The sequence below is a fragment of the Mesoplodon densirostris genome, chromosome X (assembly GCF_025265405.1).
Source record: "Mesoplodon densirostris isolate mMesDen1 chromosome X, mMesDen1 primary haplotype, whole genome shotgun sequence".
In the NCBI taxonomy this organism is placed as follows: domain Eukaryota; kingdom Metazoa; phylum Chordata; class Mammalia; order Artiodactyla; family Ziphiidae; genus Mesoplodon; species Mesoplodon densirostris.
In genome coordinates, this window is record NC_082681.1 from 42,376,302 (window position 1) to 42,390,587 (window position 14,286).

General features: G+C 44.3%; 1 protein-coding gene across 1 annotated transcript in view; it reads left to right on the top strand.

The window, feature by feature from the left end:
- COL4A6 (collagen type IV alpha 6 chain) overlaps positions 1 to 14,286 on the top strand; it is a 96,141-nt gene that overhangs the window by 69,341 nt on the left and 12,514 nt on the right. The window contains exons 30-37 of the mRNA XM_060086422.1: positions 87 to 212; positions 650 to 831; positions 2,729 to 2,792; positions 3,318 to 3,392; positions 3,906 to 4,013; positions 4,107 to 4,214; positions 4,798 to 4,869; positions 5,189 to 5,314. Coding sequence (XP_059942405.1) covers positions 87 to 212; positions 650 to 831; positions 2,729 to 2,792; positions 3,318 to 3,392; positions 3,906 to 4,013; positions 4,107 to 4,214; positions 4,798 to 4,869; positions 5,189 to 5,314 — 861 coding nt within the window. The remainder of the gene's footprint in view (positions 1 to 86; positions 213 to 649; positions 832 to 2,728; positions 2,793 to 3,317; positions 3,393 to 3,905; positions 4,014 to 4,106; positions 4,215 to 4,797; positions 4,870 to 5,188; positions 5,315 to 14,286) is intronic.

Consider the following 14,286-nt stretch of genomic DNA (forward strand, 5'->3'; position numbering starts at 1 on the left):
GAAGAGCTGATATGAGCAGTCAGCCCGTGCCTGACCTCGTGTCTAAGCTCCTGCTCACACGGCTCTCATGATCTCCATCCCTGCAGGAGACAGAGGCGACCCGGGGCCCGTCGGAGTACCCAGCCCCAGACTTCCAGTGCGGAACCTGCACTTCACAGGAGACAAAGGCTCTCAGGGCTTAGCTGGATCCATTGGATTTCCTGGGCCCAGAGGTGCTGCGGCAGGGAATGGGCAGGAGAAATGCCCAAGACAGTTTTTATGACCAAATTCAACTTCTTTCCTGAGAAAAGGCCCCTCAGAACAAGAACCCCCAGAGCAGCAGTATGGGTGGCAGCTGGGGATCCACGGAGGCTGCCTTCCCTGGGCCTGAGGGCGGCCTGGACCGTGAGCCTGCCAATTTTCATTGCCACTGTGGAACTCCGTTTTTGAACCACAGGCGGCTGTATCCCTGGAAGGGCCTGGCAGACAGTGGGGATGGGCACTGAGTGGCTTTCCCAGTGAGGTACCTCCCTCTATCCCCACTCCTCCCCCTAAGCTAATTGTCCCCAAGCTTGCGCTTTGGCCGCCTGTGACCCAGGGCACGTGCACCTTGGGGAGAAGATTTTCTCTTGCCTAGAGTCTTTCCACAAGACTTTTGCTTCTTTCCCAGGTGACAAAGGAGAGGCTGGCAGCCCTGGGCCACCAGGCTTGCCTGGAGCTCCTGGCTTCCCCAGCCTCATCAAGGGACTTAGTGGGAGACCAGGCTCCCCTGGCTCCACAGGACTACGGGGCTTACCAGGCCTGAAGGGGTCCCCTGGAATCACAGGTTTCCCAGGAATACCAGGAGAAAGTGTGAGTCGGCCCACATCTTTATCTCCCCACCACGGAACGGCCTCCATAGCAGGGGGATGTGTTCCTATTGCCCACCTTTCTGATCCGAGCCCACTTCCCAGCCCCCTTGCCCAGCTCCCTCCCCCAGCTCACCCCAGACAATGCCCCTCCTTGAGTCTGCCAGGTCTTCTCACCCTTTCCCAAACATCCCCTCTTCCTTCCGGGGCCCTTGTTCATGCTATCTTCCCCCACGTGGCAGAGCGTCCTCCTCAAAATTGCTGACTACCTGCCTGTCCTTCAGGCCCTAGCCCAGGCACCCGCCCCTCCAGGAGTCCCTGAGCTCCCACCCTGCTGGCACCCTACACTTCTCACTGCTTACACTTATCCTAGTTGGTTCTGTGTGGGTCTGATTTCCTCAACGAGACTGTTAGGACTTGAAAACAAGAACCACCTTGCATGCTTTTTGGTCTGCATCCCACCGCCAGCATCCCACATTGAGTTTGGGACAGCAGAAGAATTCGGTACAGACTATTTGATGTTTTGATTTCAGCAAGGTCTTTGCCAGTTGTTGCTTCTTGTGGAGACAACAAAGAATCAAAACCAGTTTCTCTGGGTTCTTAAAAGTTTGGGTGGTAGAGTAGGCTTAGCAATGAGAAGACGTAGGCTTGCATCTCAGCTCCATCACTCATTAGCTCTGTGATTTTGTACGTATCGCTTAACTTGGTAGAGCCTCGCTTTTCTCATTTGTTAAAAATGGGAATAATTTCCAAACCTTCTTCAGACCATAGTGAGGGTTAAGTGAGCTGATGTGTGTAAAGCAGTTACGTTGTATTTGGCACATGGTAGGCTCTGAATAAATAGTAGCAATAATAGTAGTAGTATTGAAGGGACTAAATAAACTGGATCACAGGACACCTGTGTTCCCTGCAGACAAAGTCCCTGTCCTTTAAAAGCGTCAGTCCAGCTTGTGGAGAGAAAACACCACACACACACACCCCTGAAGCAACTGCAAAATAAACAATTCTCAACCTGCTACTTACACACTAGGAAGGATGGAATCGAAGTGGGACAGCATTCTGGGAGGGGTCCCAGCATGAGCAGAGGCTCAGAATGAGTAGATATGGCAATACGCAGAAAAGGCCAGGTGAATGCAGGGGGTGTCCTGGGTCGTGGTCCAGTGACCAGAGTGACCCAAGTTGGACTCCTACCCAAGGCACTAGGTAGCATATGTCCTTACTGGGTACATCTCCAATGAATCAAAACCATACCAGATGCCAGGGAAAGAATTGTACCAATGGCAGCTGACACGCCCATTTCCCAGACTCAGATAGTATGTTGGACATTAGCCAATGAAGGCAGTTTTTCTTGTGAAAATCATGGAAATATTAGCCCAAATTCAGACTCCAGTACCTGTATGCATACAGCCCACTACCTGGTGGCAGAAAGACTCTGTTCCTTGTGGAACCCGCGGCAGAGAGCTAGCCCCACGTTGGTGAGGCCACGCTTGTTCTCATGCATAATGGCTCCAGAGCTTTGGCATGGGCGGTGATAGCCAACTGTATGCAGAGCAGATCAAATGCCTGGCCTGACTGTTAGGTTTTGTATTTCCTAAGAGACTTGCTAGAACATTCACACCTTGATTTCCCAAGATACCAATTTTGATAGGCATTGGGAAGTTATGAATGACAAGACCAGGATTGATCTGCAGATCGAATCCCTCCCCTGTAACCCGTAAATACGCATTTCCGCCCTCTTGCTCATCACTTTCCCCTCTGCAGGATGCCCCCCACCTGTCTGCCCCTGCCACAGACTACTCGATGGACATCTCTCCAGCAGTGGCTCAGGGAAGGGATGGGGAAGAGAGGGCGGGAGGCCCTGAGCGCTGGGCAGAAATACTGACTCCCGTCTTGCTTTGAAGGGTTCACAGGGTCTCAATGGAGCTCCTGGGCTCCCAGGAGCATCTGGTCTCCCAGGTTTAAAAGGTAAGGAGCATTTTCCCCTTTAATGCGTTTTTCCAGAGCAAGGTGGATTTCTAACAGGCTCAGGGCTCTCCCTGGGGGAGACATTGTGTTTCGAGGAAAAGGAATCGATTTACATTTCCCCTTCGGCTGAACCCCCTTTGCAGTCTTTGTTCCTCAAAGATACGTGACAAACAGTGGTTTGACCCAGCTGCCTTCCAGATTCAGCAGCAGAGGAGAACCTCAGCTCTAAACAGTCTCCTCTTCTGGTGATGTTTTAGGGCCCCTCCTCTCATCTTCTCTGCCCATACTGAGCCTAGTGATGTGTTTCCCAATGGAGATATGCTGCATGTAGCAGCATTTCATGCCAATAGTCTGGTAGCATCCAAGCCCTTCATTGGGGCATAAAAGCATAACCTTTTACCCACGGGGTAACTGTGTCAAGGAGCCTCTCTGGCTATGATTTTTTTTTTCTGTCAAAAGATCTATGTGCTGCAAATTGAGCTGTAGCTTCTCCTGACCACTTGAACAATGTCTTGATATCCCCAGGAGATCAAGGCCAGACACTTGGAATTTCTGGTAGCCCAGGACCCAAGGGACAACCTGGGGAGCCTGGTTTCAAAGGTAAGGCTGCTGTACTTTTGTCTCCCATGTCTCACAAACTCCTCAAAACTGAGGATCGGAAGGAATTTTGGGGGCCAACCCCAAATTCTGCAACTTCTATACAGTGCAGAAAAATTCCTACCTGACATGTATCCACTCAGAGGCAGTCAACAGTTTTCCCAAGCAAACCAGCCTACTTTTCCTTCAAGACTCACAGACTTACGGGATAAGTCTAAGACCTTTAAGATAATGGTGTCCACCCCCTTAGTTTTTAGTTAAACTAAATACTTTGTGAACATTTCCATACATCGCTCCTACTCCTGGGAACACTCAGAACAAGTTTACTTACTTTTCAATTGGGAAGCATCTTTCAAATATGAAGACAGCTGTCACAATCCCTTTCAGAGTATCTTTGTTGGATCCAGCTCCCATGGCAACTCAAAATGGCTTCACCTTCCTGCTCCCCCTCTCCCGTGGAGGAACACACTGCCTGAACTGTGGCCTGATCACTCAGCATTTTTCTTCATTTTGTAGGTGTGAAAGGAAAAGATGGACCAGTTGGTGAGGTGGGTTTCCCAGGAAACAGAGGTGAAGATGGGAAAGTTGGTATTTCTGGAGATGTTGGCCTTCCTGCCTCCCCAGGTACCATGCCACATGACAACTTTACTCTGAAAAAGTTCAGAACAGCTTCAAGTCACAACCCCTTCTGAACTTCTGCCTTGTTTTCACTTTTAGGACTCCCCGGGGTCGCAGGCATGAGAGGAAATCCAGGGCTTCCAGGTTCTTCAGGCCATCCAGGGGCAGCTGGGCCCCTGGGACCCCCTGGCCTAATAGGAACCAAAGGTATGAGAGTTGGGAGTAGGCAGTGGGGAAAAGGGTCCTTTCCTCAAAAAAAGGATGGCAACTACTTTTTCTTAGGAGACCCTAAGCTGGGATTAAGCCGTATCCAGGGGAGTCATTGACTGGGTTTCATGAGGGATAACAGGAAAGGAGGAGGAAGAAGAAGAAAGGAGTGCAAACATGAATGGGAAGAGGAGAACATGGGATCCATGGAGAGCAGAGTTGGGAAGGAAGGTCGTTGCCCTGGCATATGTAGCCTTTTCCTGACTTAGAGATTGGGCAGCAAGTCTCTGGGAGCTGGCAGCTCCAGGTCTTGGCACTGCCACTCTGATTTCTTCTTGGAGATACCTCATTATCTACCACCCTGCTCTTAAGCTATATTGGTCTCTAATAAGAGGCAGGAAGACTTAGGGTGGAGGGTGGAGACTAGGTGTGGTCCAGTCTCCCTTAGGGCATTAAATAATGCCCTTTATTTAATAATGACCTTTGAAATGAGGACTTTGCAGTGCCTCTGGGGGCAGGACCTTTTGCTGACCCTTCATGATTCAGAGTGGCTGGAGCCATTTCTGATATTCTCTCCCCTCAGGTTTCCCTGGACTTCCTGGTTTACATGGACTGAATGGGCTGCCAGGAACCAAGGGAACCCATGGAACTCCAGGTAAGCAAGACCCTCAAAGGCAAAGAGGAGAGCACTCGCTCTCTCGGAAGCCTGACAGAGGCTGGCCTTGAGTTCTTGGCTGTGCTGTATCCCATATCCTTAGACTCCTAGGTCTCCTTGACAGCCCCCAATTTGGGATGCCTTGATGTGGGGAAGAAGGAGGATGCGGTTCGTCCTTCTACCTGAACGAGCTCTCCTTCCTGTCATTTCAATCCTCAGCCTCCAGTGTCTGTCAAGCAGGCCCCCTGCAAGTGAGCTAGGCACAAAGGTCTCACCCCCACTGACTTCTGTCCCCGCATCTCTCTGCATCTCCTCCTAGGACCTAGTATAACTGGTGTGCCTGGGCCAGCTGGCCTGCCTGGTCCCAAAGGAGAAAAAGGTTCTCCAGGAATTGGCATCGGAGCCCCAGGAAAGCCAGGCGTGAGAGGACCAAAAGGTAGCAGAGGTAAGTGAGGCCAAGTCAGGCTTGGCTGGGCAGCCAGGGTTGGGTTTCCTCAGGGCCATGTGGCTCACAGGGATGAGCGGTGCGTGTCTTTGCATATCTGGGAATCTCAGAACCCAGTGGAACTGACTACCGACAAAAAGAGGGTAGGCTACAATTAGGGCTTTCCTGGGAAGGGGTGTCAGAGAGCAGTTCAGTGAGTCCCACCCCCCCAGCCTCCAGGTTCCCTCCCACTCTCCCTTATCAACCTCAGGGCCTCTCTTTCTCACTTTGCCACATAAACTAAGCCTGGGTTTAATGGTCCTGAGGGACTGTGCTTGTCCACATAGCGAGAGGTTTACCAGAAGTTCCTTGGTGTCCAGTGCGGTTGGCAGTCCCAGAGCCCTGGAACGACAGTGTGGCTGCTGGAAGGAGCCCAAGTCTAAGAGGATAAATGTCTCCCTAGGACAGGCACACAGCAAGCACTTGATTAGGATTTACTAGGTTTACTAGAAATCTGGTTTCGTCTTAATCTCGGCCCCTGACTCATCACATAGTCTGAAGTCCCCTTCTGAGCCCCCATTTCCCCACTTCTCAAATAGTCTGAATGAATTCTGATTCATTAACTCTCCTTAGAAATGTTCTGGAGACACATATACCTCCCACTCAACGTAGAACAAGAAATGAATTTAGTGTAGTATCACAGCTAAGAGTATGGGCTCTGAAGTTACACTGATAGATTCAAATTCCAGCTCTCCCTCTCACTAGCTAAGTGACCTTGAACAAGGAAGTTACGTGCCCCTCCATCCCAAAGGAACGTGGGTTTCCTTTTCCATAAAAGGTGAATAAGAGAATCTACCCCATAGGTTTGGTGAGGAATCAATGAGGAGTGAGGTAATGTATATGGAATCACTTAGCACAGTGCATGGCACATAGTAGTTGGTCAAGAAACACTGGCCATTATACCATCACATGTTACCTGGGGAAATCATGTTTTCAAAATGTTCTGTTCCTTATAGTTCTGAGGCCTGATGTCCCACCACGTTATTTTATGTGTTTATGTGCATGTGTGTGTAGGTTTTCCAGGAACTATATTCATGCATTAATTCATTTCCAGCTGCACTATTTTTTTGCGGTACGTGGGCCTCTCACTGCTGTGGCCTCTCCCACCACAGAGCACAGGCTCCGGACACGCAGGCCCAGCGGCCATGGCTCACGGGCCCAGCAGCTCCCCGGCACGTGGGATCCTCCCGGACCGGGGCACGAACCCGTGCCCCCTGCATTGGCAGATGGACTCCCAACCACTGCGCCACCAGGGAAGCCCCGCCAGCTGTATTTCATATCGGGGCATCTGCTATCTCTGTGTTTACTCCTTCCTTTGTCTGGACCAACCTGTACTTTTCTGAAAGCCAGCAGCTTCTTCAGAGTGAGGCCTCCAACAGGGTCTGAGCCTATAGGGAGGTTGTGTGGCTTCTTTGGCAGGAGATAGAGAAGAAGGGTCCTGGGTGGAAGCACAGGCATGATGCGTGTTCTGTTTTTAAACCTTGACTATGAATTCCTGGTCATTAAATTATTCATTGCCTCTGGCTATCTGAGGTAATAAAATCACAATCACAAATGCAGTAAACAGTACATGTCAAGGTAGATACATTTCAGGCACATAACAGAGAGGGGGAAGAAAAGGAAGTTACACAGGAATACATTTGGTATGACTCCAACCAATATGTTGTTTAGGGATACAAATATGCATGGTCAAACTGTGATGAAAAGGGAATGATGAACACAAACTTCAGGAGTGGTTGCCTCTGCGAGGGAGGGAAGGTGGTGGAATCTGTGAAGGGCATGCAAAGAAATTCAAAGTTATCGCTATATTCTTTTCCTTAAATTGGGTGGTTGGAACACAGATGTTCATTGTATCTGGATGATTTTTTAACATATGATTTATAAATATTCTTCTGTTCTTCTCAATATCTAATTAAAACAATTTGTTTTAAAAGAATATAGGAAATCCCCAACATGAACCGAATCTCTGATTTGATTAAAGAAATCAGTGTACAATGAAGATTTACCCCCAAGAAAATTTCCTAAGAGCAATCCCTGACCCTACAATACCTTCATCTAAATAACATTAAATTAGGCCAAACATTTTCATATTTGCACTAAATATTGAGAGGCTGCATTCGTATATTGGAGGTTTTTTTTTTTTTTTTTACGTCTCTGACAATGGAATGAGTTGGGAAAACATGCCATCTTGCATTTTCATGTGATCATTTACAACGTCTCATTCCTTCTACCTACCACCAGTCCCTCCCACCAGGAAAATTGCACAAACCTCTTAGATAGCCTCATCCACCAGAGGGCAGACAGCAGAAGCAAGAAGAACTACAGTCCTGCAGCCTGTGGAAGAAAAACCACATTCACAGAAAGATAGACAAGATGAAAATGCAGAGGGCTATGCACCAGATGAAGGAAAAAGATAAAACCCCAGAAAAACAACTAAACGAAGTGGAGATAGGCAACCTTCTAGAAAAAGAATTCAGAATAATGATAGTGAAGATGATCCAGGACCTCAGAAAAAGAATGGAGGCAAAGATCGAGAAGCTGCAAGAAATGTTTAACAAAGATTTAGAAGAATTAAAGAACAAACAAACAGAGATGAACAATACAATAACTGAAATGAAAACTACACTAGAAGGAATCAAAAGCAGAATAACTGGGGCAGAAGAACGGATAAGTGACCTGGAAGACAGAATGGTGGAATTCACAGCTGCGGAACAGAATAAAGAAAAAAGAATGAAAAGAAATGAAGACAGCCTAAGAGACTTCTGGGACAACATTAAATGCAACAACATTCACATTATAGGGGTCCCAGAAGGAGAAGAGAGAGAGAAAGGACCAGAGGAAATATTTGAAGAGATTATAATCGAAAACTTCCCTAACATGGGAAAGGAAATAGCCACCCAAGACCAGGAAGTGAAGAGGGTCCCATACAGGATAAACCCAAGGAGAAACATGCTGAGACACATAGTAATCAAATTGGGAAAAATTAAAGACAAAGAAAAATTATTGAAAGCAGCAAGGGAAAAACTACAAATAATATACAAGGGAACTCCCATAAGGTTAACAACTGATTTCTCAGCAGAAACTCTACAAGCCAGAAGGGAGTGGTATGATATACTTAAACTGATGGAAGGGAAGAACCTACAACTAAGATAACTCTACCCAGCAAGGATCTCATTCAGATTCGATGGAGAAATCAAAAGCTTTACAGACAAGCAAAAGCTAAGAGAATTCAGCACCACCAAACCAGCTCTACAACAAATGCTAAAGAAACTTCTCTAAGTGGGAAACACAAGAGAAGAAAAGAACCTACAAAAACAAACCAAAAACAATTAAGAAAAGGGTCATAGGAACATACATATCGATAATTACCTTAAACGTGAATGGATTAAATGCTCCAACCAAAAGACACAGCCTTGCTGAATGGATACAAAAACAAGACCCATATATATGCTATATGCTGGCTACAAGAGACCCACTTCAGAACTAGGGACACATAGAGACTGAAAGTGAGGGGATGGAAAAAGATATTCCATGCAAATGGAAATCAAAAGAAAGCTGGAGTAGCAATACTCATATCAGATAAAATAGACTTTAAAATAAAGAATGTTACAAGAGACAAGGAAGGACACTACATAATGATCAAGGGATCAATCCAAGAAGAAGATATAACAATTATAAATATGTATGCACCCAACATAGGAGCACCTCAATACATAAGGCAACTGCTAACAGCTATAAAACAGGAAATCGACAGTAACACAATAATAGTGTGGGACTTTAACACCTCATTTACACCAATGGACAGATCATCCAAAATGAAAATAAATAAGGAAACAAAAGCTTTAAATGACACAATAGACCAGTTAGATTTAATTGATATTTATAGGATATTCCATCCAAAATCAGCAGATTACACTTTCTTCTCAAGTGCGCATGGAACATTCTCCAGGATAGATCACATCTTGGGTCACAAATCAAGCCTCAGTAAATTTAAGAAAATTGAAATCATATCAAGCATCTTTTCTGACCGCAACACTATGAGATTAGAAATGGATTACAGGGAAAAACACGTAAAAAAACACAAACATGGAGGCTAAACAATATGTTACTAAATAACCAAGAGATCTCTGAAGAAATCAAAGAGGAAATCAAAAAATACCTAGAGACAAATGACAAGGAAAACACGACGATCCAAAACCTATGGGATGCAGCAAAAGCAGCTCTAAGAGGGAAGTTTATAGCTATACAAGCCTACCTCAAGAAACAAGAAAAATCTCAAATAAAGAATCTAACCTTACACCTGAAGGAGCTAGAGAAAGAAGAACAAACAAAACCCAAAGTTAGCAGAAGGAAAGAAATCATAAAGATCAGAGCAGAAATAAATGAAATAGAAACAAAGAAAGCAATAGCAAAGATCAATAAGATGAAAAGCTGGTTCTTTGAGAAGATAAACAAAATTGATAAACCATTAGCCAGACTCATAAAGAAAAAGGGAGAGAGGACTCAAATCAATAAAATTAGAAATGAAAAAGGAGAAGTTACAACAGAAACCGCAGAAGTGCAAAGCATCCTGAGAGACTACTACCAGCAACTGTATGCCAATAAAATAGACAACCTGGAAGAAATGGACAAATTCTTAGAAAGGTATAACCTTCCAAGACTGAACCAGGACAAAATAGAATATATGAGCAGACCAATCACAAGTAATGAAATTGAAACTGTGATTAAAAATCTTCCAACAAACAAAAGTCCTGGACCATATGGCTTCACAGGTGAATTGTAGCAAACATTTAGAGAAGAGCTAACACCCATCCTTCTCAAACTCTTCCAAAAAATTGCAGAGGAAGGAACACGCCCAAACTTATTCTATGAGGCCACCATCACCCTGATACCAAAATCAGACAAAGATACTACACAAAAAGAAAATAACAGACCAATATCACTTATGAATATAAATGCAAAAATCCTGAACAAAATACCAGCAAACAGAATCCAACAACACATTAAACGGATCATACACCATGATCAAGTGGGATTTATCCCAGGAATGCAAGGATTCTTCAATATATGCAAATCAATCAATGTGATACACCATATTAACAAATTGAAGAATAAAAACCATATGATCACCTGCCGGGGTCCCGGGATCCAGGGGTGGCTTCCCTGGGAGAACGCACGGCGCGCCTCGGGCTGGTGCAACGTCACGCCGACCTCTGCCACTGCGGGTTCGCCCCGCACTCCGTGCCCCTCCCTCCCGCCCGGCCTGAGTGAGCCAGAGTCCCTGAAGAGGCTACTCCTTTAACCCTGTCCTGTCTGAGCGAAGAACAGACACCCTCCGGTGACCTACACGCAGAGGCGGGGCCAAATCCAAAGCTGAGACCCAGGAGCTGTGAGAACAAAGAAGAGAAAGGGAAACCTCTCCCAGCAGCCTCAGAAGCAGCGGATTAAAGCTCCACAATCAACTTCATGTACCCTGCATCTGTGGAATACATGAATAGACAACAAATCATCCCAAATTGAGTAGCCAGGAGTCAGTGCTGTGCCTCTGAGGTGGGAGAGCGAACTTCAGGACACTGGTCCACAAGAGACCTCCCAGCTCCACATAATATCAAACGGCGAAAATCTTCCAGAGATCTCCATCTCAACACCAGCACCCAGCTTCACTCAACGACCAGCAAGCTACAGTGCTGGACACCCTATGCCAAACAACTAGCAAGACAGGAACACAACACCACCCATTAGCAGAGAGGCGGCCTCAAATCATAAAAAGTCCGCAAACACCCCAAAACACACCACCAGACGTGGACCTGCCCACCAGAAAGACAAGATCCAGCCTCATCCACCAGAACACAGGCAGTAGTCCCCTCCACCAAGAAGCCTACACAACCCACTAAACCAACCTTAGCCACTGGGGACAGACACCAAAAACAACGGGAACTACGAACCTGCAGCCTGCAAAAAGGAGACCCCAAACACAGTAACATAAGCAAAATGAGAAGACAGAAAAACACACAGCAGGAGAAGGAGCAAGATAAAAACCCACCAGACCTAACAAATGAAGAGGTAATAGGCAGTCTATCTGAAAAAGAATTCAGAATATTGATGGTAAAGATGATCCAAAATCTTGGAAATAGAATAGACAAAATGCAAGAAACAGTTAACAAGGACCTAGAAGAACTAAAGAGGAATCAAGCATCGATTAAAAACTCAATAAATGAAATAAAAAATACTCTAGATGGGATCAATAGCAGAATAACTGAGGCAGAAGAACGGATAAGTGAGGTGGAAGATAAAATAGTGGAAATAACTGCTGCACAGCAAAATAAAGAAAAAAGAATGAAAAGAACAGAGGACAGTCTCAGAGACCTCTGGGACAACATTAAATGCACCAACTTTCGAATTATAGGGGTTCCAGAAGAAGAAGAGAAAAAGAAAGGGTCTGAGAAAATATTTGAAGAGATTATAGTTGAAAACTTCCCTAATATGGGAAAGGAAATAGTTAATCAAGTCCAGGAGGCACAGAGAGTCCCATACAGAATAAATCCAAGGAGAAATACACCAAGACACATATTAATCAAACTGTCAAAAATTAAACACAAAGAAATCATATTAAAAGCAGCAAGGCAAAAACAACAAATAACACACAAGGGAATCCCCATCAGGATAACAGCTGATCTCTCAGCAGAAACTCTACAAGCCAGAAGGGAGTGGCAGGACATACTTAAAGTGATGAAGGAGAAAAACCTGCAACCAAGATTACTCTACCCAGCAAGGATCTCATTCAGATTTGATGGAGAAATTAAAACCTTTACAGACAAGCAAAAGCTGAGAGAGTTCAGCACCACCAAACCAGCTTTACAACAAATGCTAAAGGAACTTCTCTAGGCAAGAAACACAACAGAAGGAAAAGAACTACAATAACGAACCCAAAACAATTAAGAAAATGGGAATAGGAACATACATATCAATAATTACCTTAAATGTAAATGGACTAAATGCTCCCACCAAAAGACACAGACTGGCTGAATGGATACAAAAACAAGACCCATATATATGCTGTCTACAAGAGACCCACTTCAGACCTAGAGACACATACAGACTGAAAGTAAGGGGATGGAAAAAGATATTCCATGCAAATGGAAACCAAAAGAAAGCTGGAGTAGCAATTCTCATATCAGACAAAATAGACTTTAAAATAAAGACTACTAGAAGAGACAAAGAAGGACACTACATAATGATCAAGGGATCAATCCAAGAAGAAGATATAACAATTGTAAATATTTATGCACCAAACATAGGAGCACCTCAATACATAAGGGAAATATTAACAGCCATAAAAAGAGAAATCGACAGTAACACAATCATAGTAGGGGACTTTAACACCCCACTTTCACCAATGGACAGGTCATCCAAAATGAAAATAAATAAGGAAACACAAGCTTTAAATGATACATTAAACAAGATGGACTTAATTGATATTTATAGGACATTCCATCCAAAAACAACAGAATACACATTTTTCTCAAGTGCTCATGGAACCTTCTCCAGGATAGATCATATCTTGGGTCACAAATCAAGCCTTGGTAAATTTAAGAAAATTGAAATTGTATCAAGTATCTTTTCCGACCACAATGCTATGAGACTAGATATCAATTACAGGAAAAGAGCTGTAAAACATACAAACACATGGAGGCTAAACAATACACTACTTAATAACGAAGTGATCACTGAAGAAATCAAAGAGGAAATTAAAAAATACCTAGAAACAAATGACAATGGAGACACGACGACCCAAAACCTATGGGATGCAGCAAAAGCAGTTCTAAGAGGGAAGTTTATGGCAATACAATCCCACCTTAAGAAACAGGAAATATCTCGAATAAACAACCTAACCTTGCACCTAAAGCAATTAGAGAAAGAAGAACAAAAACATCCCAAAGTTAGCAGAAGGAAAGAAATCATAAAAATCAGATCAGAAATAAATGAAAAAGAAATGAAGGAAACGATAGCAAAGATCAATAAAACTAAAAGCTGGTTCTTTGAGAAGATAAACAAAATTGATAAACCATTAGCCAGACTCATCAAGAAAAAAAGGGAGAAGACTCAAATCAATAGAATTAGAAATGAAAAAGGAGAAGTAACAACTGACACTGCAGAAATACAAAAGATCATGAGAGATTACTATAAGCAACTCTATGCCAATAAAATGGACAACCTGGAAGAAATGGACAAATTCTTAGAAATGCACAACCTGCCAAGACTGAATCAGGAAGAAATAGAAAATATGAACAGACCAATCACAAGCACTGAAATTGAAACTGTGATTAAAAATCTTCCAACAAACAAAAGCCCAGGAACGGATGGCTTCACAGGCGAATTCTATCAAGCATTTAGAGAAGAGCTAACACCTATCCTTCTCAAACTCTTCCAAAATATAGCAGAGGGAGGAACACTCCCAAACTCATTCTACGAGGCCACCATCACCTTGATACCAAAACCAGACAAGGATGTCACAAAGAAAGAAAACTACAGGCCAATATCACTGATGAACATAGATGCAAAAATCCTCAACAAAATACTAGCAAACAGAATCCAACAGCACATTAAAAGGATCATACACCATGATCAAGTGGGGTTTATTCCAGGAATGCAAGGATTCTTCAGTATACGCAAATCAATCAGTGTGATACACCATATTAACAAACTGAAGGAGAAAAACCATATGATCATCTCAATAGATGCAGAGAAAGCTTTTGACAAAATTCAACACCCATTTATGATAAAAACCCTGCAGAAAGTAGGCATAGAGGGAACTTTCCTCAACATAATAAAGGCCATATATGACAAACCCACAGCCAGCATCGTCCTCAATGGTGAAAAACTGAAACCATTTCCACTAAGATCAGGAACAAGACAAGGTTGCCCACTCTCAC